The 26,404-nt window shown below is 40.9% G+C and overlaps 1 protein-coding gene across 1 annotated transcript in view; it reads right to left on the minus strand.

Moving 5' to 3' along the window:
• Positions 1–8: 8 nt before the first annotated feature.
• LOC119911093 (collectin-12-like) overlaps positions 9–26,404 on the minus strand; it is a 39,576-nt gene continuing 13,180 nt past the window's right edge. The window contains exons 3-10 of the mRNA XM_038729951.1: positions 9,665–9,787; positions 5,167–5,253; positions 4,029–5,072; positions 3,027–3,524; positions 2,007–2,143; positions 1,758–1,867; positions 993–1,138; positions 9–898 (exon numbers count right to left, since the gene is read on the minus strand). Coding sequence (XP_038585879.1) covers positions 879–898; positions 993–1,138; positions 1,758–1,867; positions 2,007–2,143; positions 3,027–3,524; positions 4,029–5,072; positions 5,167–5,253; positions 9,665–9,787 — 2,165 coding nt within the window. The 3' untranslated portion in view covers positions 9–878. The remainder of the gene's footprint in view (positions 899–992; positions 1,139–1,757; positions 1,868–2,006; positions 2,144–3,026; positions 3,525–4,028; positions 5,073–5,166; positions 5,254–9,664; positions 9,788–26,404) is intronic.

A 26,404-nucleotide genomic window follows, 5' to 3' on the forward strand; every position in this document is an offset into this window, starting at 1 on the left:
CAAATATCTCGTGGGTTTTACATATTTATTTATGAGTGTTTTCTTCATCTTTCCATACTGTTGTTTAAACTCAAGTGTTTTTTCTTAACAGGAAACAGTACCTTAGTGCAGAAAATGGCGCATTTATATTTGTAAGTAGGATCCAGATTCATATTCATAAACATATGCACGTCTTTAGAAGTGAAAAATAAATCTCATTATCACAAAATGTATACGTGGAGTATTAAACTGTAAACGTGAAACTCAAGCTGTGACATTTTCCTGTATTTATGTGTAAATAGTTTATTTGTTTCTATTCATTTAAATGAAAATGGTACAAAGACATTCGTGAGGTTAGATAACAGGTTCCTCGAAGATAGCATATCAGCGACATTGTTTTTTGCACATCATTTTGCATTTTAAGACAATTATTATTAAAAGCACTACGGTAAGTCCACTTGGCTTCATAGAATTGATAATGTCCAACAAAAACTTGCATAATGAAATATACATTCATATATTCAGTTGCACATGGAATACAGTTCTATAAAATGTATTTCAAATAGCCAATAAAAAAAACAAAAAACAAAACAAACAAACAAAAATATATATATATATAAAAATCAATTGGTACTTTTACTTTAATTTAGTACTTTAAAAAATAAAAGTCCTCCATTGATTGGCCTGCTGTATTGCACTTGCTGGTAAAGCTGGACTGGGTTCACTTTGGAGGAGAAAGGCATCTCTTCAGTGTCAGAGAGACGTTTGCTGTTGGCCCTGGGCTCATATCAAAATTGTCCCCTTGCTCTCTCTGTACGGACTCTCCATGTGCTGAGTCACTGGACCAGTGTCACATGGGGGAAGTCTAGCTGCTCACTGCAAGCTCCCTTTCAAGACCGCTACAATCCAGGTGATCTTGCTGCAGAAAAAGATGTAGAATGACATTAATTCACCTGTGGACACCAAACTTACAAGATACTTGTTGAGTAGGAAGAAAACAGAAATAGACATACGCGTCTCCATGTCCTTCTCACAGATATAGCTTATGAGATCTTCACAGAAGAAATCATTCCACAACCCTTCATGGATGAGCCCCGCACAGTCTTCTCCCAATTCATGCCCATGGCCCCAGTTGTCAGGCTGACCAGGCTTCCACTTTCTGTAGGGACACAACAGGGGGCGATCATACATTAGATTTACAGTATTTCATCAAGGAGTCTAGTGGAAACCCACAGCAGTGGAAGAGAGAATAAAAGAGGAATAACTGTAGCAAGAATAAAAGTGAAATTATCTGATTTCTTCTGAGAGATTTTAAATGTTTAATTGAGACCACGTTATAGATCTTTTAAGCTGACTAGGTATTTGTCCCATTTTGCTGTGTTCAGATTTTATGAAACGCTGTGTGCTTCATATCATAATTATATCCTTATCCTTAATGTTGTTTTTTAAACTTCTACTTTCCACATGTTGGATTCTTGCTCTTAATGCAAAACGGACTGCTCTGATTGGACCACCTTGAATCCATAAAGGCTTATTGAATGTGAAAGTGTTTTGTTTGGCTGGGCAGCAGGGATAGAGGAGTAGAGTTTTCCAGGCAGATCAAAGCAATTATAAAATATCAGAAAAGTTTTTCACAAGACGTTGCGTGTTTGTTTGGTGTAGTTTCATGTAACTGAAAATCCTACCCTGGAAATGGTATCCATCTGAGGAACAGCACCTACTTTCACACGGGACTAGATGTTCCCTACACTAGAGATATTTTCTAACTGAATACTGACGTGAATGCAGGTTCAGTCCCGTCCAGCCAGCGCCAAACGTTCTCCTTCCCTCCGTCAGTCAGACCCATCCAGAAGTAGCCCTTTCCAGTGGTCCGCTCCTTCAGCCATATCTGAGGTTATATGAGGACAGTCACAATTAAGAAGCTACCTCACAATTACAGGGCAATGACAAACTTTCCTCTCAATACATCTCTCAGATTTTAGTGGATTCATTCTTCAAGTATGAAAAACACAATCACAATTAGTCACCTGTTCCTCCATATCGTTGATGATCAACAATGATGCAGACGATGATTCACAGGTTGCCTTTGCATCATCAAAACTGCGCAGGTCTTTGGAGAAAAAGTAGCACTTGTCTCTGTAGTTTACCCAGTCAATGGGGCATCCTGTAAAACATCCAGTGATTTCATTTAATAAATCCGAAAGTACCATATTGTTATTATCAGTGGTGCTCGATTGTCATATCTCATAAACATTCATTATAAAATAATTTACATTACTTTACTTATTTTCTTACTTGCCAAGAAACAGATGAGAATATTGATACCACTGTCATATTTGTACAGTATATATGAAGCAAGAGCCAGCACTCGGTTATCTTAGCTTAGCATCAAGACTGGAAACTGGGAAAAAGCTAGCCTGGCTTCATCCGATGGTAACAAAATCTGCCTTCCATTTCACATAATCTCAACTAAAACAACATCTTGTTAAATTTACAACTATTTCTTTTTGGATTAAACAAACCAAATATAGGCTAATAGACTACTTTTTCATCTTTATGCTAAGCTAAGATAACCAGCTGCTAGCTCTAACTTCATTTTTACCGTACAGACAAAACACTGGCATCAATCTTCTCATTTAATTCTCAGCAAGAAAGCATATAAGTGTATTTCGCACAACTTAAAAAAAATCTGAAGCTACACCCAGTTAGCTTAACTTATCACAAAGGCTGGAAACAGAGGGAAACAGCTAGCTTAGTTCTGTTCAAAGGTAACAAAACTCCAGACAGCACCTTTAAAGCTCACTAATACCTCCAAACTTTTGAACTATTCTTTTAACACACCTTTAATCTGAGTAATACAGTATTATCTTTCTGGACCGATAAAACAGTTGCCATTGTGGGAATATTCTAGTAAACCTGAACATTTCTTTTGATCAAGCCTGTTAACTAGTCTGCTGATTTACTTCATTAGTTCAGGACTTAATAAACGCATTCTAGTAAAGTGTTAAAAAGTTAAAACTGATAAGACTTAATAACTAAAGTCATACCTGGGGCCCATAGTGTAGGAGCCACTGCCTCATCCTGCAGAGACACAGGGCCAAAAGGAATGACTGGAACACGGATTGGCATCCCTGGCTGTCCCGGTGGTCCTGCTGGCCCTGGAGGCCCCACTGGCCCTGGCAGGCCCCTTGGCCCCTGCTCCCCAGCTGGTCCCATTGAGCCTCTAATACCAGGTGGTCCCTGTGCCCCCTGAGGACCAGGCTGTCCGTCTCTTCCAGGCAGACCAGCAGTACCGGGCTCTCCTTTACCTCCAGGAGGTCCGGCCCTCCCTCCTGACCCTCGGGAGCCCTTGGACCCGGGGCTGCCAGGTAGGCCTGGCAGGCCTTTAAACCCTGGCAGACCTGGTGGTCCTGGGATACCCTGCTCTCCTCGAGATCCTTGTATCCCAGGAGCACCCTTTTCCCCCTTTTCTCCCTTCTGGCCAGGCAGACCAGATACTCCCTGAGGTCCTTTGTCCCCTCGTGGCCCTCTGGGACCAGGGGGACCTGAAAAACAAGACATACTTTAAGCTGAAAGTATTTTTTTAAAAGAATATTGACACATTCTAGGAAAACAGCTTTTTTTTGCTGTTCTTGATGTGAGATAGATGAGGGTATTGATACCACTCTCATGTCAGTAGGATTAATGTGAAGCTACAGCTAGTAGTCGTATGGCACGTAACCCCAGAAAAAAACTACAACTTTAGATATTTATACTTCAGTTTTTGTAGATATAACATGTTAATAATGAGTTTTACAAATGCTGGCATGTATATTTGGTTCCCTTAAGACAGAACCCCCGCCCACATTTCCAGCCTTTTTGCTAAGCTATGCTAACCAGCTGCTGGCTGTTATTTTATATTTAGTTTACAAATATGAGAGTGATATCGATCTTCTCATCTAGCTCTACGCAAGAAAGCAAACAAGTGTATTTACTCCAAATCCCAAGCAATTCCTTTAACATTTAAACAAACATTTGATTAGTTCAACACATACTGATACACCAATCACCTTGTAAAATAGTGAAGTTGGTTATTAGTTGTGAGTGCTTAGTGTCCACCAGCTTCATCTCCTCCATGACAATAGAGAGGTTGGTGACCTCCTTGTCCACACGTGCTGCCAGCTCTTCCTGCTGGGACTTTAGACTGGCTGCATCTGTCCTCATCTCTGTCATGCTGCCGTTGAGGTTCAGTAGGAAGTCTGAGTGACGGTCGACAGTCTCGGAACAAGTGCGTAACTCGTTCAGGTTAAGGTTGATGGCCCCCAAGAGCTGTGTGGTGAAGCTGATGTTGCCGGTAACGCGGTCTATACTCTGCTCCGACTCATCCAGCCGCACCTCCAGCCGGTCAAACTTGGTGGATGTGAGGTTACCAAAGTCCCTCTGCTGGTCCAAAATCTCCCTCAGCGTCTGGTCGTGAGCGTCTGCCAGGCTGCTGGTGTTCTGGAGCTTGTTGGCCATAAAAGTGAGCTGTGATCCCACCTCTTCCAGGCTGTCATTGTTGGCCTTTGCAAGAGCTGAGACATTACTGGCCAGGACCTGCAGGTTTTCCACCTTACTACGAAGCCACTCAGTATCAGAGCGTGTCTGTCGGGCCGTCTGCTCGAGGCTCTGAAAGTCATTACGCATTTTCTGGATGGCTTGGCTTGTGTCATCCACTGAGCGCTGCAGAACGGCAATGAGGCCTCTCTGCTGGGCCTGGGTGAAGTTAAGGCTGCTGATACTGAGCAGTGCCTGGTCCTGAAGTTTCACCTGCTGCTGGAGTTCTCTCTGCAGCCTGGCTGTGTCGTCCTGCAGGCCCTCAATGATGCTGCCATAAGATCGTAGGGTGCCGTTTACAGAGTGCAAGGTGGCCGTGTTGCCGTCCAGCAGTCCCTGAATGGAGCCCTGGCTGTTCTGGATGTCTGAACCAATGTTCTGCAGCTGACTCAGCTTAACTTGATCGCTGTGGATGCGTTCCTCCACCGCAGACAGCTGCCTCTGGAGACTCCAGATGTTGTTCTTGAAAGACTGGATCTCTGTGGTGGTATTCTCCAATTTCTCCCCTGCTTGATCATCTGAAGCCGGAGATTTGTACAATAAATTACAAGAATGTTTCAGCCTCTCACTGTAGCTTTTACTTCAATTTAAAGCCAGATACATCAGACTTACCTAGCTTTTTCAAATCAGTCTCAACAGCAATTATCTTTCCTCCATAGTTTGCAATACCCTCAGACACACTGTCAACTCTTTGCACCACTGAAAGAAAAACAGGACAGGTAGGACAAAGGTTAGTGTCATCACAGGCTCCGTCCTTAAATAACAGACAAGAAATGCCTGCAACCACAGACATCGTATATAAAAGGGATCAGAGAGGAAACCAATGAAATGTACTCACAGATAATATAAGAGATGTGTCTGCATGTCTTTAAGGCATGAAATAATGATGGACTTGATTAATGTAATCTCTTGGTTTAGGCCAGATTTAGAGTGTGACAGAGGCAAAAGCGGATGCTGGGAGTGCAAGTTAATTTAGGGGGAAAGGCAGAAAAGGTTAGGTATTGCGAAAGAGACAAAAGGAGGGAGGAAGAAACATTGATTCAGCAAAGATGGAGTGGGTGGTCAGTGACAGAAACTGCCATTGGAAGTGCATGGGGAGACACTGGCAATGGCCCTAGGGGACAGGAAGTGACCAGGAGGGGGTCTTCAGTAAACAGGCGGATCAAAGACAGCCCAGAGGAGACAGATGCTGTGGCATGGAGGCGCTTCACGCCCCCACAGGAGACACCAGTGTTCATTTCCTCTGGAATGTGTCTGGGATTCCAGGATATCAGCCCACTTCTACCACCAGCCTCGCCAGGGGGACACTTCCTTTAACTGGGAACTGGACGGGCTCCTCTGCTGGGAAGCTGCATCCCAGCTGTTTGCTCCAACAGTTAAGACAACAGTTCAATCACAAGGCTTTCACCTCCAGAGGTCAAATCATCAGAAAGACAGGATTAGCTGGTTTAAATCCACCCATCCCACCAAATCAGGGCACAGGTAACGCCTTTCATTAATGGTATGCTTAGCACCAATAGTGGCCTAATTGTAGTGGTATAATAGCTAGCCACTACTATATATTGGTATTACTTAACTTAAAGCAAAACTTGGACATTTTGGCTAATTTTCACTTTCTTGCTGAGAGTTGGAGGAGAAGATTGAAATGTCTCATTTTGTTTTGTTCAGACAGAGCCTGGTTAACCCTGTTTCCAGTCTCACCTAACTCTCTCAAAGAAAGCAAATACGCGTAATTTGCAAAATGTCAAACAATTCGATTTGAATTTAAGACTTCAAAAGCAAAAGAAAAATATTCTTTAGTCTCTTTTGTTTCAAACTACAAATGCAAAATATCTTTTACTGTTTTGGAAAAACAGCTTCTTGAGTAATTGACAGTGAGATGTTTGGGGAAACTTCAAATTGGAAAATGAATGTTTAACCAATATGGTCAAAACTGTTTTTTGTCTCCTTTCTTCACCCTGTTAGACGTCCCAGAAATGCACCGCATTGTCTCATGGAACAAATAAACGCATTTAAAACTATATGAAGCTATAAAATTACCACATTATTTTTTAGTTAAGAGAAAATGGTCAGTTGACAGTAATTGTCCCACACTTCAAACTAAATGGGAAACATTTCCAGACACAGAAGTTACAGTTTAGCATCGCAGAGCACAAAAGACACTTTGACCACAGGCCACACCTATGGCACACTGTTTCTTATACTAACACTTATACATGCACTAGCCTGGAAACTGAAACTAACACAAGCAGAGTCACCATATACAGACATATCTGGGCCTTTTCCACATGCTCTGACCATGGACTAGCCCCCAGAGAGACTTACTGCATCACACTGTGGCAACATTAACCATAAAACACAAAACTGCAACAGGGATGCAGAGCATTATTTTGGCAAAACCCTTCTAGGTCCAAATGTTGTAAAAATGAGCAGTTTTGTACCCAGTTTGAACTCTTTCCAGCTCTTGGGTGGTGGGTGGTTCTTTAAAACTGTCCAGGTTGTCTTGTAAAATCCAACTCCCTTATACATATAAAGTCAGGAATAGTAAATCTAGGTATAAAGTAAGTGAACTGTAAACTCCATGCTTTGGTTATTTTATCATTTCTAGAAGCCTCAGGGCAAGCATCTCAAATAAACTGTTAAATAAGGGCAAATATGCAATTTAAGTGCACATGCATCTACAGATAATCTCCCAGGCCATGTTTTTTATAGTACTGGTTTTCTCTACTGAGCATTGTGCTAAAATGTCTCCTTGTTCAAAACTCTAGAAAAGTAAACTAACTGTATTCTCTACCTCTATCAAGGTAAGGGCATAACTTCCACTGTCTGTGAGCCAGGTTCAGGTGTAATGAAGAAGTTTCGTAGACTGATGAAGACTTACACAGCATAGTTAACTGAGCTCACCCAGTGAGATACAGTGGCAGCATACAACGTGTGAACACACGCAATGCCAACACCAGATCTGAAGGACAACATCTTTTGACCAAGGGGAGTTGTATTGCTCTTGACTCAACTGAGACTGGATTTAACATTAATAATATTTGATATTTCGGTTCTAATCTTGTTAAATACAAGGCTCCTCCTGGATCCAGACATAGCTCGCTCGCTCTTTAGCTGTCTTTAAAATATCTACAGAAATTATTTTTGAAATTATAATTGTGCAGGATGTTTTGCTCCTACAACACTTTTTGCGTATTTAAACCAGTTGTTCTTTGAAAGTAAAGAGACATTCACACAGGGAGTGAGATAAAACACACAGGTTATGTACTCCCCTGGTTGCTTTTCTTACTATCTTTGAGGAAAATGAATACGATTTAAATCCCCCAGAAACCAGAGAATGACTTCACATTGCTTTTGGTCGTGTCAATCAAGACAACAGGCTGTAGGGGAAAAGACAGGAGGTCACTGAATTCCTGCCAAACTTCTACGGTTAAATTGCATCAAAACAAATGAGTCACATAGTGGACGTCTCTGTGGGTCAATGATAGAGGACAGAGCAGCACATACGTTAAGTGCATAGAGCACTCTGGGTCTCACTACATAACCATCTGGAGCTGGGAGAGTGTTTAGGCTGAGCTGTGGTTCCCTTGACAGAGCAGTGCTTCGGTGCCAGTAAAAACCCAATTTCAGTGGGTTCTGCTGGAGTTGCACTGAGTTCACTCACTGCTCATCTGGGATCAATTAGGCCCGCATGAAAACATGCACCATGGAATAAGTAGGACCGACTGAGCTCAGAGTGTTAGAGGACATCATCGTTAACGTACATGAGCCACACAGATAACCCCAGAACATTTTAACTTCATACAAACAGGGGGAAAACACAGTCTCATATGGGAGTGTTTAGTACAATTATGGCAGGAACATTCAGAGTTCAATTCTCCGAAAGACGTTGGGAGACCGTTTCCCGACCTGGAAGAAAATGTGGAAAAGCCTACCAGGAATTTTACTTTCACTAAGCCTGAAGACCCTCCTTGGATCTGTGCGCTTTGGGGGGTGTTGGTAAAATAAACTGAGAAAGTTGTGGGGTGGAAACGGAGGGGCTGAAGAACATGGTTGAACCTTAAAGTATCTGTTCACCCAAATGAACATACTCCACCTCAGTGCAATGGAGGTGAATGAACTAAACATGTGGAGCTCACAGCATTCAACCCTAGGAAAGCTGTTGACACTGAGGTCTATGATAAGTAATGAGGACTTTGCAGAAAGACATGCTGTAGATGAATTCTTTAAATATAATTTTTCAGTGCTCTGTACAACGCAAACATACATCCATTCAACTCTGGTACTGGTGCAGCAGCAGAACTGTCAGAAACGGATGTCTCAGAACTTGGACAAATAATGCCATAACAATGGGATCAGACAACAAAATCAATGTTAATATGACAAGTTTATGGTTTTACGGGAAAAATGTGCTAGACGTTGTAACTTCCTGGAGTCTTGTTGTTGCCATGAGGTTACTGGTTGATGTTAAACAAACAAGATGTTAATTAGTGGGCTTTAGCGGTTCTGGTAGGCTAATTTTGTTACCTTCTGCTGGAACAAGGCTAGCTCTTCCCTCTACTTCAAGTATTTATGCTAAGCTAAGCTAACAAGCTTTGTATTTAATGGACAGATAGAGTATGTGAGTCTTTAAACAGCCTAAACTGACCCATTATCTGTATGTAGAAGTGACTTCTGAGAGAAATGTTTTCTTACAGGTGTGGTAGTCCTCTTCTTATATTTTCCATTACCAATCTATTGCCTTTAAATAATGACAAAGAAACATTGCCAGAGAACATTTGTGTCATGCTCGGCTGCACAGAAGGCCACTCTTGTGATGTAGAACTCCTTCTCTCCCTAACACAAACAAAACACGAGGTCTCAGTGTGCTCAGACACTCAAACAGCAATGCTCTTATTTCTTGGCAGCACAAAGAGAAACCAAATGATATGTTTGGACGCCCGCTCTCTCAGCACTCTGTAAGCAAATCATTTTAACATTTTAGAAAACACACTGCATCATTGAAGTGATGTTTAGAAATGTTTGTCATCGTTGGCCCCTATAATTGTACCCATCAGGTCACAATGACAGAAGAGTGTAGCTTACTGGACTCAAGGGAGCTTCGTCTTACCTTTATATCCAAGCACAGCAACCGCAATGGTGAGGAGAGTACACAGCACATAGAGCAGAGCTATGGATGTCTTCAGCGCCCATTCATTCTTACACTTAGTGCACTGAGTGCCCTCCTGGATCCCTGTGTAAAAAGAATGAAGAATACGACATGATTGAATACGTTATTCTGCCTATTGCACATTCTTCTGGAGCAGTAAGGTCTAAAAAGGACACATGGGCAGAATTGGTGTTAGCTAGGGACTCTCCATGTCCAGGAGTCCCACATCTGGACAAACAGCCCTGGAGTCTACATTAAAGGGTCCAGCAGTTCCCGTAGGGCCCGGGTGGTGAAGGGGCAGGGGACACATAAACAATCCCCCCCACCGACTTGTTTACACATGCGACATGCTTATTTTCCTGAACTCAGCCTTCACTCAGCAAACTTCCTCTTTTTTCAGTCGATGTCTCAGTTAAGCATAACCACACTTGAGTATTACACAATAAGCTCTGAAAGTAAACCATTAAACCATATGTAATGTACTTTTGTGCAAAAAATAAAAACAATTAAAATAGCTCCTCTTTGTGAATCTGCACCTTTCAGTTCTCTTCTTGCTGTGTCAGTTGACTTTGGAGTCAAACTAAAAGGCCTTAGCTAGCTGGGACACTTGTGGAATATTTCTTTCCGATGATATCTGTCATGACAGATGAGTGGTGAGATCCACTGTGCTGACGGGAACACAGCTGCATTTCATTTAAATTTAGGAAGTGTGTGTCTGTGTGTGTATGTGGAAAGGTTGCGGTTGCATAGTGTGAGTGTGTGTGTGTGTGTGTGTGTGTGTGTGTGTGTGTGTGTTGTGTGTGTGGGGTTCTGATTTTCATGTACCTGGAATGAAAACTCACTTCTCATTTGCAAAATGAAGGAATGGCTCTTATTCAACGACACAAAGAGTGCACCCTCTGAAAGCCAGTCAATCACACAATCATTATTCATCAACCTGTAAAGAGCAGGGACCATTTAGTGCCAAAGATTTCACAACACATTTAGTTAAACTGCATAACAAAAATGCAGCGCTGATTGACTCGTCAGGGTCTCAACGGGAGTTTAGATGCCAAAGTTAACAACTTGACTCGTTGTTATGGGTGTGAAGGGACTGTTAATGACCACCGAGTATTAGACTTCAGTTAAACACTCAGTCTTCTCCTCAGCGCCCAACCAACCTGACAGAACATGAGATTTACCGTAAATAGCATGGGCAAGTAATGCAAAAACTGAGTTTTGAATGTAATGCTTCCAAGGTTTTGATTGTTTGTCAACTCAAATGACATCACGGCCTCACAGACCAAACTACAGACCCACTTAACTTCTTCTGCCTAAAGCTGCACTGTTTCCAAAAATTACCAATCAGCCAGGACCTGTATTGGCCGATATTATTACATATACATTGGTATATATGTCGGCCGATAAGTAACAAGAAATTGCAGTACAGAAATGCCCAACTAGGTTTGAGGTATTTTAGAAATAAAAAAATAGTCTAAGGAATTGGTATCAAGATTGTTTTAAATTAAACCATTATGTTCTGTCGGGAGATGCAGTGGCTTAACCAGGTGAGTAAGAAAGTATAAATAATTTAATTTGTTAAGCTATGAGTCAAGGAAAAGTCTGCTAGCTGCTAAACTAATTTATGCATTGTTAAATGCTGTAGGCTTACTGGTGGTTATAACCCCCACTCATCTTGGCCCTAGCGCCCAGCTCTACTTCGAACATGTGTCCCCAAGAATGACAATGTAAAAAGTCTATAAATGTCATCAAATTACATTTTCACATGAACAAAATCAACCATTCCTGACCTTTTGTGATTTTTCACCAAAATCTTCAAAGCAAGCAGGTTATTATGTGCAGATTTGTTTTTTAACAAAGGAGGAGATATAGAGAACAAAACTTGTGGAAAAAGGAGAAAAACATCTTTGTGGAGTATTGTGCTTATGTATTGTACCAATACTTGAGAATGACCTAAGCTTTTAGCGCCCCAAAGCATGGCTGATGGGTTAGGGATGTCCAAATCATGTAAAATGCCCCAATGGGCTCCTTAAAATGTATTAAGAAGTGTATAAGCCTGAAAGCCATTTGTCTTTAAAGAGCCCAGCTCCAGCTCTGCGTGTGGAGCCAGTTACTAAGCACGGACATGGCTTACAAACACAGCTGTGTATGAAACATCAGTAGTTACCAAAGTCTTCCCTCGCCACTGGTTCAACTGTAAGCAGAGAAGTGCTCTCTGGGAATACAGCCATGATAAATGATTGCATTTCTGAATCATTCATAACTCCTGACATGTTTGAAGTGTCAGATCATGCATGCTTCCACAATAAAGCAATCATATCAGTTCATCAGTTCACAGTAATCAAAGCGCTGCTGCTCAAATTTGCTGCTCCAATTTGCTGCTCCAAACCAAACACATTGACAGTGTTTACAAATCTGCTGCGCTGACATGATACCAAAACACTTTGTAAGGGTATAAACTATTACACAGGCAGAAGGCTTTTCCGTTTCAGTGCACACTTTACTGATGAGCTTCAGATGCTTGGTGGATATGTGGAGAATTTTTAGTTGGCTGTCAAATAGGGAGGACACCTGGCATAACACAAAACACATGGCCGACAACACAACAACAAAGGAGAGAGTTTCACAGCTCCTCCAGCTCCTCTCTGAGCACACAGAGAGGACAGACATCAGATGGAGCAGCTGTAATCTTTTCACCCCCAGAGTGTCGACACACCAGTCTGAGGCTCCATCAGGGGCCTCAACCTGCTTGCTGTTCATTTCCCAGTGGGTCTCTTTCTGGATGAGCAGGACAAATAAGGAAAAGAGACAGATGCTGGACTGGACTGCTGTGTGGGCTTTAGGATAATATTGGTGTTTTTTTGTGCCAATCATCTGTTTTTCCTGTCCCTTTCAGATTGCTCCTTGTAATGTCTATATACACATGTATGTCATCAGCATAAGTGAAGATATCAGGGGTTCTTAGCTTCCCATTAAGAAGCTGTCAGCAAATTCATTTATTGTACAGAACCAATCTCAGATTATATTTGACTGGTTTGTGTTGTGCAAGTTAAAAATTTTTTTTTTTACCATACCTTACTTTGAGAATGAGTTTCTCTTTCTCTCTTTCCCCTTTCTATTTAATGTTACATGTTTCCTAAACATAAACAGCCATGCATGCACTTTGGCCAAATTAACAAAGTCTTAAAGCTGTAGTGCAGGGCTTTTCCATATAAATGAAAGTCTGTTACATGGAAGCCCTTTCCAAACAAGTTCATACAATGTTGATTAAGCCTATGACCGCCAGGTAAATCTCTCTGTATTTCGCCGTATACCACAGTTTTTAAATCTCTGTGGATACATTCCTGTGCTGGTGCACCAGTAGTTATGTGCTGCACATCAACCAGCAATGATTGATTTGCCAGAGCTGAATGGAGAGCATACCAGAGCCACTTAGAGAGCGCCACGATCAGCCATTGCTGCAAATAAAAAGGTCTAATGGAGAGAAGGTTTTTATTGTTTTTATTATTGAGAATAATTTATTGTTTATTTTGTTTAGTATGATTGTGTAGTTTGTGTTAAAATGCTTTGGCAACATTATAGTGTATGCAGTCATGCCAATAAATCCACTTGAATTAAAATTGAATGGAGATGACCTAAACTCTCTCTCTCTCTCTCTCTCTCTCTCTCTCTCTCTCTCTACAAGGCTCTGGAGTCAGCTATAGCAACTAGGAGTATGACAGAGCCTGCATCCAAGAAAGGTTTCTGATGCTCCAGATAAAAAAGTAACTCTGGGTTCAGAGGAAGGATTACAGAAAAAAAAGAAAAGAAAAAAGAAAGCGATCAACGGTGGACAAACACATATAACCATTGGTGTAGCTTTTCTTTGTTAGACAGCAAGAGAGAAAAGAAGGTACTGAGGGCAGAAATGGTGTCACGTTACTGTTGTCATAAAATATTTGGAGTAGGCTGTGTAGCTATAACATTTACTCTACCTAAATAATAGATTATTGTCTTGAAAGCGTAGAAATGTCTTTTTATTTCTGTTGGCATACATCATGAGCATGCATCAATGGTGTTTGAGTAGTCACCCTAACTGCCAGAAGGGGAGACAAAAGTTCCCCAATGCAGGTTTAACCTTAAATTAATAATTAAATCAAATATTGTTTGATCAAAGAGAACGTATAGAAAAGTGTGAACCGTAGCAAACACTTGATGCCAGCTTTCGGTACTTGCTTTCTGGAGACATTTTGGTCAGTACCAAAAAATTATTGAGCTTCAATAGTTAGCCTAGTTATTCTGCTTACTGTCAGTGACCAACAGTGTTGGGCAGTAACGCGTTACTCAGTAATATAATTACAGTTACTAATCCAAGTAACACTGCGTTACACCAACAAAACAACAACAACAAAACATCGTTACCAGAACACTGTTTTGTTGTCCTTGACGTGAATGCACGACTGCCCGAGGCGTTTTTTCGACAGCTGTAAATATTGCCATTATGTGTCACATTCTAAGATGCAAAGAACATTGTTGTCTGTTGCAAACTTTGTGTGACCAGGAAAAAGCTTTAAACACCAAACAATTCTACATCTAATTTATTGAATCACAGCAACGTGAAACTAGTAGAAAGAAAAGTAGAAAGAAAGTAGAAAGAAACTCCGACCACTACTGCCAATGATGTATGCACTAGCCAGGAGAGAATGTAGTGTGAAAGTATGCTTTGTAAACACACTTATAAATGTGCAGAATAACAGAATAGTTCAATAGTCAGAATTGGCTTTATATGTATAATTCAACCGGTGACATCACTTTTTGGTGATGGTGGTTAGCTGGTGACGGTTAATGAAAGTAATTTAGTAACGTAATGGATTAACGTAACTAGTTATTTTTAATACACAGTAATAAGTAAAGTAATATTATTACTTGTTTTAAGGAGTAAGTAACTAGCAACTTTAACTTTAACTTTAACGGCATTTAAATGACTATAATTCATTGTGAAGCACCTCCTAATTACATGTCGAAAGGTAATCATTGAAATCCTTTGAAAACAATGATTATATGTTACTGTTGACGTCTACAAAACTCACTTTTCAACCAAGTTTAGCCCAGTTTGAAATTAAATGACTAGGCGTCTTTTAACCTGTAAATGATCAAAACCATGCTTAAATCGGATTTTGCTATAGCAGGAATATAAAGTTATTTCAAGCTAAATTTGACACAGTTTGTGTTTCAATGATGAACAAAATTTAAATGCTAAGAAAAGCTGAATCCAGTAGGCTTAAATTATGCATAAAAAATGATATTGGGAAATATATTAAAGGAACTCAAATAGGTGTTGATTCCAAATGAAATCAAATTAGAAAATCAAACATCATCATTAAGCACCACATCTGGGATATGGCATCGCTCCATATTCCCTGTCTGTTTACAAGACAAAGGGCCAGATGCATATGAAACAGTCAGGACAAATGTCTTTCACACCTTCTCAAATATCTATCACACTAACAGCGCCCAGATGCACAAATCCTAACACATGGATAAAATATCTTGAGGTCTGTAGCGTATGAAGTTTGGCTACATGTATAATTGCTTCAGTTAAAAAAAGCAGCTTCTAGAGTGACACAGTTCTTATATTAAATTTAAAAAAATTAGGAAGAAAATAACTTGAGGCAGGCTGTGGAAAAACATACGCGAAACACTGACCTCCTTGTTCACAGTTTAACATCAGAGACTTTCCTTCAGTTTGGCTGCTCATCATTAAATCATACACTGATTCGTCATCTTTCCCCTTCGCAGTCAGACACAGTCGGATCTGACCGACCACAACCGCAAAAATAACCATCGTCCAGGATGCTGAGACCACAAGCTGAAAACAAGACTTTAGCTGCTCAAAGCAAAATAAGAATGATGCTCCAAAGACAAAGAGAAGTGGGTTTTCAGATGTGAATATATTCTCTTGTCATTGTGTGTTTTGGCTGGATACAGTCACCCATTGTTCCTGCAAAACCTCTATTTTTGAAAGACCATCCGGACAGTGTGCACCTAGTGACAATTAAGCCTGTGTTTTTAACCAGCCTGACTTCCTGAAACAATGGATTACCCAAATATCATCTTTTTCATGACAACATGGCCATTAATTTGCCCCTGATCTGCCAAAACAATGTCCACAGCAAAGCATGGCCGGTACATGGGCTTCGCTCATTAAAAGACAATGTTTATTTACTGTAAATAGCAGAAGGGACGCTATAGTAACGGATGAGAACACAAATCTGTGAGCTGAGGTCACACAAACCGTAATTTGGATCCCTGTCTTGCCTAACACACACACTCAACCTCTTTCCAGGAACCACAGTGCAGATTACTCCAAGAGGGGAATCAGTGAATTATACCTGGCACCAGACAAAGAGTGGAGTTCAAGACAAACTACAGCGGTGGAGGAGTTCTCAAAGCTTGACTTAAGTTAAAGTATCTAAGAATGGGATAATACTCCTGAAAGTCCTGTATAGAAAACTACACAGTGCAAGAGCTAAACTGTTACTCATTGTTAAGGAAAGGACAGAAAGAAGTAAAGAAGGAAGTTAAAAGAGAGAAAGAATTGGAAAAAGGGAAAGAAATGAGCAAAGAAGGATCACCAGGGACAGGACAGAAAGAAAAAGAGGCAGAAAGAACAAGGCATCCAAATGAAATCCCTCCTGAATGACACAGCGCTTTCTGATATTACGCCACAATTGACATCATCGCTGTTTCAAAAGTAAATTAGTTTTATGATGCGACAACGCTGTGCATATGGTTACATTTAGGCACAAATATGACTGGTTTGGTTTAGGGCAGTGATTCTCAAACTTTTTCTGTCACGCTCCCCTTCTTCATAAGCTGAAAAAAAGTTCATGCCCCCACTCCCCCAAATTAGCAAAACTGGATTTTATTTTTTTTCAATCATTAACAATACAGGCGATTAAAGTAAACAAATGATTCAGATTAGCAAGATAGCCATGCTACAGATAGATCATATTCATGCAACATCATGTCAGCTCAACATCCACACTTCTATGTCCCACCCGAGGGGACGGCCCCCCACTTTGAGAACAACTGGTTTACGGAAAGATCTGGTCTGGGTTAAGTACTTTTTTAAAGTTAGGGGACCTTCATCACCATGTTTACAATAATAAACACGCGGTTGGTTAGGTACGACTGCAGTCAGGGTTAAAATAAACCAACGCTGACTTTAAGTAGTGATGGGAATTACGACTCTTCGAATAAGCCGGATCTTATGGCTTCGTTCCTTTCCGAGAGCCGGATCTTTCGTCTTCGGTCTGCGTTCAGTACAACTTTTGCTGGTCACTGTCTAAATTACATACTTATTTGTTGCAAGAAATAAAAATGCAAGATTCTTTATCTGCAAAACATATATTTATATTATATATATATTTTGGGGCAGTGTAGGGGCGCAATCAGCGCTCAGATGGGACCTGGCTCATATAGCAACCAACACAGTAGGGAACATGGGGAAAAAACTAGAACATTTTTATCTGAGTGACATTTATACATTTTAGAATCCAAAATCTTAACCTGCAAGGTAACTAGTAATAAAAGCTGCAAGATAAAATGCTGAGTAGCAAAAAGTACAAAAACGGAAATACCTAAAGCCACTTGTTGTTGCTTTAACAATTACTGACACTGGTGCCCCCTAGTGGTAGTATATAAAAAAGCACTGCGGGAGACTGGATGCCAAAAACACGTAAACTGCTCCAGTTTTCATCCTTAACTGTCTCCTTTTTCTTTAAACTAAAACGTATTCCCTCAGAATAATTTAAAAGATACTATAATCACATAAAAATTCTACACAAGTGGCTTAAAGTTTCTATGCCTCGAAACTGTATCAAGTCGAGTGCTTGAGTAAATGCATCTTTACAACCTCGTTACATCACAAAGACTTAATGACAAAACTGTAGTTGTTTGTTTCCAATTGTGTGTTTTTTTTTAAAGCGCTTATCTTTCAAGCCACCTGTCCTTCATTACTTAAACAGAAACAAACAAGAAGTTTTACAAGATCTCTGATGCACTGTAATCTAAGCCAAGATGTTTTACAGTCAGGAGGGAGATGATGGCTCAATGACTCATACGCAGCTCAGCTTTCTCAGTGGCACGGTGAGGTGGCCTGCACTGCATCATGTGCTTCTACGGTATGCGTAAACGAGTGTACTGGTGCATGACATTCAGTGTTGGTGAACATAAATCAGGGACTTTCAGAAGCTTCTCATCACTGCTTTGATTTTAAAGAAATAGTCCTTTCCCAAGTGGTGAAAATAAGCTAAGTACATTCACTCAAGTACTGTATGTAAGTACAATTTTGAGGTACTCTACTTGAGTTGAGTACCTCATTTTACTTTAACATCCTTTTTTTGTGGCTGATACTAATGTACTTTTACTCGTAAAGGAGTATATTTATACTGTGGAACAATTATTACTTTTACTAAAGTAAATGATTTTAATACTTCTTCCATCAGTGGTGATTTCTTACTGCCAAGTTTCCTAGAACGCATCAGAATTAAACTTGCTGTGACTTGTTGCAGGGATTGAGGAGATTTCCCGGCAAAGAAAAAGTGATTTTGATCTCTTCATACAAAAGTCTGGAACATCCAAACAAAAAAAACATAGACACAGAAATGAAAAATTACATAACTAACAGCTCTTGTAAGTGTACTTCTGGGCAGATTGTCCTCTAAAGGAACATGTATAGAGCGAGGTGCTGTGTGGACACGCTGAACACACAGCCAATGCACAAAAGCTTTCTCACAGCGGAGGTCCTGGCTGCATGGTTACTAATAACTCACTGTTTTAAAGCTTGGAGAATATTCTCCATCCTACAGCATGCCCACTGCGCTCCCCTCAAGTCTGTATGTGCCAATGACGCAATCAGAGGAAGTGCAGAATTGGGGCCAAGGGGTTCTGAGTTCATGGGACGGCTCGGGGGCCTTGCAGGAAACCGACACCACCCCAGCTCCATGTGTGGCCTGATTTAGGCTCCATCTCCTTTATTACATGTGATGGAAACCATACGCCTGCATCACATGAGACAGGCGGGCATGATGCTCATGGTTATAAGTGAATGTAGGAGGGGTGGAGGAGAGTGGAGAGAGGAGCGAAGTCAGGCAGGGCAAGGCGAGCCACAAGAAGGATGAATTCTGAGAGGAAATACCAGGAAGAGTGGGACAGTGAAATGATTTAAGAGGTGGAAAGAAAGCAGTGATGGATGAACTATAAAAGTCAGTACTAGAATCAAGGGACTCTGACATGGGCTGGATTGTCCACATCATGGAGAGAAAAAACTTGTCGCTTTTCTGACAGGAAAGGCATCACTGAGCTCTGTCTCACATCCAACAAAAGGCATTGTCAAATTGTGAGGCAACCAAGATTGCAGCATCCAGCAGCTCTCCCAGGCTCCAAGTGTCTGCCGCCTCGCTGTGGGGGAGCGAGGCACAACTTTCTCCATGTAAAGAGCTAATTCATCTGCTCTGATCCAGTGACAGGTTTATGGGGTCATTAGACACATATTAAAAAGGGAAGAACCAAGAAGTGGAAAATATGGGTGTTTGATAATACATAGTTGTATTTTGGCTTACTGAGTGCATAAACACTAAATGTACAGTTTGGAAAGAAGCAGAAAATCTCAGTGAATGTCATTGAATGAGATGAGTTTGTGCGACACAATTACATGTCTGAGCCTACAAAACAAATGCAGAGCATGTTTAAAGCTACGTTTCACTAACAAAGACCACACCCATGTGAGGTATGAAAAGGTAGTTTATTCAGGTGGTGTATTTATGATGGAGGGGTTGTGGGGAGTGGGATGAAGGGGTCAAGAACGGAGGGATGAAGGAGGTTTTTAAGGGTCTGGTGGCAGGAGTGGCTATGAACCCGGGGGTCAAGCCTCAGTGTGGGGGCATTTCTTGATAAGCGGCTTGCTTATGAAGTTGTTACGTTGAATGTGTTACAGCTTATTCAGACATGGAGCAACATTCAACAGCCATTTAACAGCCATGTCAAAATGTAGCTTTCACCTTTATTTTTTAGCTCTGTTTTGGTCTCCACCAACTCCTGAGGGAAAAATTTTGCTCTTTAGCTGCTAATGACTACACAATGTTCACTAGCAAGACAATTAACTTTGTCTGTCTGCCGTTTAGTGGTGTACAGGGGCTTTATGAAAGCTTTTTCACAAAATCTTACCCTGCCATGTGCTGATCGTGTGTGACACACACAAAAAAAGAGAAGAAAATGCATCCTGGGATCTCGCAGAAAAACAATGAACTAAGGTCTTTTTACCCTTTCTTCCTTTTACTTTTCCTTGCTCATCAGCATGTCTGACAAGCGGCCGGTACTCGTTTCTGTCCTCTCTATATCAGGTTCTTTGGGCGACTCAAAATGGCCCTATATAAACTGTATTACCCAGGCGGCACTTTACGCTCACCTGTTCCCACTCTCGCCTGCCTACTTTTGTCTGTTGACAGCTAGTCTACATAACATCACATAAACCTTACAAAGCCTGGCTCCGAAAGGCACAAAGAGAACACAAACAGAATCAGATAAGACACAACAGAGCTTTGAAAGTAAAATTCTACCCCACCAGGTGCTGATCGTTTTTGTGACACACTAAAAGAAGAGAGAAGAGAAAGCATCCTACGATTTTGCCGGGAATACAGGGAACTAAGAGAAACCTCATCAGTGCCTTTTGTCAATGCATCTTTTGACCACCAATCACAGCCTGGATGGGGCGGAACACAAAAAGGTTGTGCTACAATTAACATTTACATGTTGAACTCATTGTTATGCATGAATGGTTTTCATTATTGACAAGCTGGTACTTAACAAACTAGAAACTAACTATCGATGTAAAACATTTTTGTTGCACAAGGATTTAATGTAAGAACAAAACCTACAAAATGTATAAATGTTGGTTGTGTATTTCTTAAACTGCCATATTGTAGTAATACATGATTTTGTACTAGTTGCTCATTCAGGTTGTGAATACAAAAACACTTAGTGCTGCTATATCAGGAAAATAAGTTCAAGGTCATATATAAATCGTCTTTTCTAGTTGTGTCATGAGGGAATATAAAAGATTACAGGTATTTTTTTCTTGCCAGGGAGCCAGATCCTTGAACAGACAGAATCTCAAGACAGAAAGCTGGCCAGACTGCCCACTCCTCATCCTACCATAATGACGTCCTACCAACTGATAGTAAAGGCAGAGAAATAAACACTTCAAAATGGTTTTCAGATGAGCTGCGGTCAGACAGGAACGCAGGCTGCGGCAGCGTCCGCAGCCTCTCCTGCCCCGCAGCCCTGCCTCCTCCCACGAGCCCAGAGGCCCCCGCTCGGCTCTGCACAGACTCACCGCCCGCTGCACTTACGCAAACAGGTCAACTTTCCAGAAAACTTCATTAACAATAGAGTGGGGCGCGGGAATGGACTTACTCAGCTAAGGGATTTGGGGCCCTCGGAGTGACTTGGGTTTTAGTTACAAATCAAAACATCGGACCTTAAGCACCCCAAGCATCTCAGCTCTCTGTAGTAAGTTAGTGTGCTTTTGTGTTTGTTTTGTGTTCCTCTTGTGTGTGTGTGTGGCCCACTGGCTAATCATCACATTAGCATCCAGAATTTGATAGCCTGCCTACGCTCAACTATGAAGGAAACACAACACTGTCAGCAGAAAGAAGTAGTGAGTTCAAAGTGAGAATGCAGGAGAGTAGGACAAGAAAAACAAAAGAAACACTTTATCCACTGAAAAATAAGAATCAAGGGCTGTTTGTCTTCAGTCAGCAGCCATGTGAGAAATGATCACAAAGTGCAGCACAATGTAACCATACAGCATTTGAACGTGAGTCTTATTCTCCTTCGGTCAGCGTTTTCAGGGATCCAGAAACTTCCTGCAGTCGACTCTCATTTGCAAGGATGTGGATCTGAGTTTCTGTCTTCTTGAAAACTTCATGTGACCTTCCCCGATCAGGCCTGCTGCTGGTTGCTTCAGGTGCCAGTCAAAATGTGAAAACCACTACAAAGACCCCCAGTGCCAACGGAGGACTGGCAAGCACTTCAAAGAAAAACAAACAGCTGAATGTCGCCAGTCGGAGCAAACCAGAAATAAAATAAATAACGTGACATTTTCCAGCTGGGATAATAAACCACAAAATGATATTTGAGACATTAAAATCTACCTTTTCCTGTCTTGTTTGCAGGAATGACTCACCCTGTGTCCTATATATACCTGCCATAACACAACATCCTGGTTGTGGTAAGGAAGGTGCAGTGTACTGTATTCCTGCATGCAAAGTGATCACCCTCAATCCCCTTATAGAGAAGAAGGATGTTTCAGAACAAGTTGCAACCTCCAAAGCTGAGTAATGCAGAACAATTCAATAAGATTTGCATAAAGATGCATTACTGATAATGGGCACTAGATCCATTTTCCCAGAGAACTCAGACTGTAGTGAAATGACTAAGACAAAACCCCACATTCACCTCAAGAATAATCCGTTCATAGTGTGTGTCTTGTTAACGGTTTAAAAATGTTTAGAGATAAGTGTGTTTTGTGGATTGCTCACTGGGCGACAGGTGTCTCAGCTGCAAATTAGGCAAATGTGAATTGATTTGAATTCCCATCATAATTGATCGATACTGATAAGCATTGACAGAATGATCCCGATCCCTCATCTCCCTTTACAATGTTCTTCATATGTCTACAACCAAAAATATCCAGCAGCAGAAGAGGCCAGCTCTAGTTCATTATACAGTTGTTGTAATGCTAGATTGAATTTCAAGCTCAGTCTCCTGTCGCACTCCAGCGTCCTAAAACAAGTGTCTGAAATGTAAATGTAGTGAACTACAGTTCCTGTTCTGCTGAGATGCTGCCAGATAAAACCAGGAAGGCCTTTAACGAGCTGTGCAGACTCTTGGGATCCTTGACAGAAAGCTGGTTGGGAAAAGCCTTTATGGGACAGTTGTTTTACAGACCATGCCCACATCAGCCAAACTCATCACCATGTCGGCCATATCCTGTCGCTAACGCCGCCAAATGGACAGAAGACACGTCAAAGCACCTCTTGTGTTCTTTGAACGTGTCTCCTCCAACAGAACTGCTGTGTGCTGACATTTTAAATCTGAGCCGGCGGTTTCTGCTGTGGTGTCGCTTGTGGGTAATGTCGGTATAACATTATGGTCATCGTGGAGTGCGCCGCTGTGTGATTTCAGGATTGCTTTGTAATAAGAAGCTCTATCATTTAACCGTGGCTTAGAGAGAAGATGGAGGGCTGTAAAATGTGAATATGATGCTGGTCTGTGTGTTGTCAGGTTAGACGTAATTCAGTTACACATTATACAAATTTTGAAAATGTGAATAGGTAAAAAGTGGATGCCACATGTAGTTTGTGGTTATATAATCTTGTAGCTGTAGCTTGTAGCAACCCTATTATTTCACCCAGTGCCAGTGAAGTAGTATTACAATCAATAAAAATGTAGAGAAGGATATTTTGAACAAAATATGCATTGTTCAGAAAGTAGAAACTTCAGAATGGAAAAAAACATCTATGATTACTTGCATGGATTGCTCAGCACAATCATTCATGTTTGAGAGTGAGAGCAGAATGTTTGATAACAGAATTATAGACTTTGCTTCCAAATGCTGACGGGCCTCCAAAATCAGCAAAGACAAAATACAAAAAGATACAAAATACAACACAAAAACATCAATGCAGATCCATCTCACCCCGGACACAACCTGTTCTAGCTTCTCCCTTCTGGTAGGCGCTACAAAGCACTCTGCGCCAAAACAAACAGTTTCTTCCCACAAGCCATCACTCTGGTGAACAGCGGATTTCTGCCTCATGGTGTCAGGAACAATTCCTGTGCAATAACCCAGTAACTCTGCCTCTAATCAGCCACCTGTTTACTGGTTACCACTTATCATTTATTCATCATTCTATATTACAGAGCTGTTCATACTGTTGTCATATTGTATATATACTGTATACCAAATCCTATGTACATAACACCTGCACATAATACTTATTAATACTTATTTATTCCAGCACCCTTTGCACTGTGTACATGTGTACATCACACTGTGTACATGTGTACATCACACTGTGTACATGTGTACATGTATGCATGTATGTGTATGTGTACCTGTATATCACATCCACCTCCGGTATGTACATAGTAATAATAATAATAATGGTAATAATAATTTTACTCCAGCATCCTTTGCACTCTGCTCATTGCACTATTGTCTCAATCTGTCTATATTGTTTTTGTTTATAGTGTGTATATATCATAGACTGTATATGCTATATATGTGTTCTCTATACTGTATCCTGTGTCTGATTTTATTATTGTATTATTGTATAAGTAAGCACATCGTGAGCAATGTACAATCCAGAGTCAAATTCCTCTTATGTGTACACATACCTGGTGAATAAATCTGATTCTGATTCTGAAAAAGGAACGAGTCTAAAGGCTGATGGTGTGCTCTCTTGGAGTTCCTTCTGGGTGGCCTGCCACTTCTGTGGTCGGATGCGGGGGGCGTTGTCTGTCAGTCTGAATGACAACAAGCCATCCTCTCTAGCAGCCGGTCAGGATGGATGAAGAGGATGTTTTTTTATTACAAAATCAGTCCAGACAGACACACTCCAGACGTGAGGGTGGCACGCTCTTCTACCTCACAGCAGCATTAAGAGGCTGTCTGACATCTGGGTAGTGAATCACACGGAGGCGATACCACTTACTGAAAGCAGTAATCAACACCACACAATGGCTTTAAATTACTCTACTGTTGGTTTAGGGTAATTTAGAAGAATGCTGGAAGAACTGAATGTGTGCTGCACAAGTGTCATCAGGAACCAAAATGATTGCTTTATAACTCCAAACAGCAAGATCTGATGACCATAAACAATTTGTAATCACACCGCTCAGTGCTTCAGCAATGTGTGCTATGCAGAGACGGGTAACAGAATACCATTGAAGTGATCACGTATTATCTCATCCTGTATTTTATTCTGTTAACTAAGCTATATAATGTATTCTGATTACAGATACTTGTGAGGAAATTATAAGATCTACTTTAGGGAACAATTTAAAAATGAAAATGATAAACTCTTTAGAAAATATGTTCCTAAAGAAAATAGGTCAAGTCTCAAGAGTGCTGCCATTCCATTCATACCATAATACACAGGGCGCTAACCCCTCGGCATATACAGTACAACACATATCTATATCTGAAGCTTCTCAGTCATCGAGCTCCTAGTATATCTAGGAATGCGAAGCCAAAGGCGTCTTTAATAATCTACTGTGAGAAGGTCCAGTTGCCTTTGACATTATCAGACAGAATCTTTCAAACATGTTCATACAAATACCAATAAATAAAACAAAAAGCATTATATGAGTTGCTGAACAACATTAAATATCAGCAGCCTGAATAGTGAGGTTTCTGACACATCTGTATCACCATAGAAGACCAAACATTTGTTCAATAACCTGAATGACAGTGGAACCAGGGAATATTTAGATTTGGAAGATTTACAGTTTAGTAGGTTGTGCATTATGCTTAAAGGCAACGACTATTGTTTAAAGTGATTTCAGCCACTGGTGTTTTCCATATCAGTAGTAAAACAAACCTCAGAATAATCCAATACTACCTGAATAACTCTGTGGATTACTTTTACAGGTTCCATTTGATTATGTAACTACCTACAATGAAAACCACTTTATATCTGTGGAGTGATCTGTATCGTTTGCTTATTGTGTTTTACACAGTCCCCTTGCTCAAGAAAGCATACTATTTTGGCAGACTATTTTACATTAAGTCAAACTCTGCACGTTCAGAGTTGCTTTGACTCAAAGTAGAGCCCCCAAATTCAATCAGGTATCTGAACAACAACAGAAATATACTGTAGCTTATTTCTAATTAACTATATATTAACCACATGCATGCATGACAAGCCTTGTGCGGATTTCTGCAAGGTGCCAGAGAATGAATTTACTGAATTCCCTCTGTCTGCAGTCTTAGCCACACATGGAAAATGTGATAGTCATTATGCATCTGACAGAGTTCTGGAGCAGAACACTGTTCCTCTCCGCTTCAACTCCCTTTTGCAAACCAGGAAGCTGTAGGTTGATCTTGGCAACCCTCACAGTCACCCCCCCCACATTAACATTTTGCACTGTGAATAACAGATTCAGGAAATTATAATCCCCATATTCATTGTTAAAGTGCGCCTGTGTGTTCGGCTGCCGGAGGTGTTGGAGAGCGTTCAGTGTTCATGGACATAAGGGACTCATATATAAAAGTTATCAATTTGTGTTAAAAAAGTGTGTTATTGTAAGGCCAAGCACACCTGCACAAACACACACACACTGGAAGGAACATAAATGTAAGATCTAATGCACAAGCTCGCCAAACTGAACATAAGCCCTTTCACGGGAGAGGTTAAAGGAATGCAGGTGTCTTGGAGCGCCTTCTCGCTGGTCTGCTATTCTTTTATTTAATTACTAAATCAATGACTCAGACCCCCTGTTTAAACACCACCTTTAAAGGCACTTTAATAGAGGCCATACTGAACTCCAGAAAGCCTCCCCTGACATCTGCATGTGGGTCACGTCAAGGACACTGGGGTTATTATGGTGTGTGAGAGCCGGAGGGGGGCTGTGACGGGGTTTGCTGCTTTC

This window comes from Micropterus salmoides, unplaced genomic scaffold (genome assembly GCF_014851395.1).
Source record: "Micropterus salmoides isolate LMB-PRFRI ecotype aquatic unplaced genomic scaffold, ASM1485139v1 Ms_hic_scaffold_1, whole genome shotgun sequence".
NCBI classification, from domain to species: domain Eukaryota; kingdom Metazoa; phylum Chordata; class Actinopteri; order Centrarchiformes; family Centrarchidae; genus Micropterus; species Micropterus salmoides.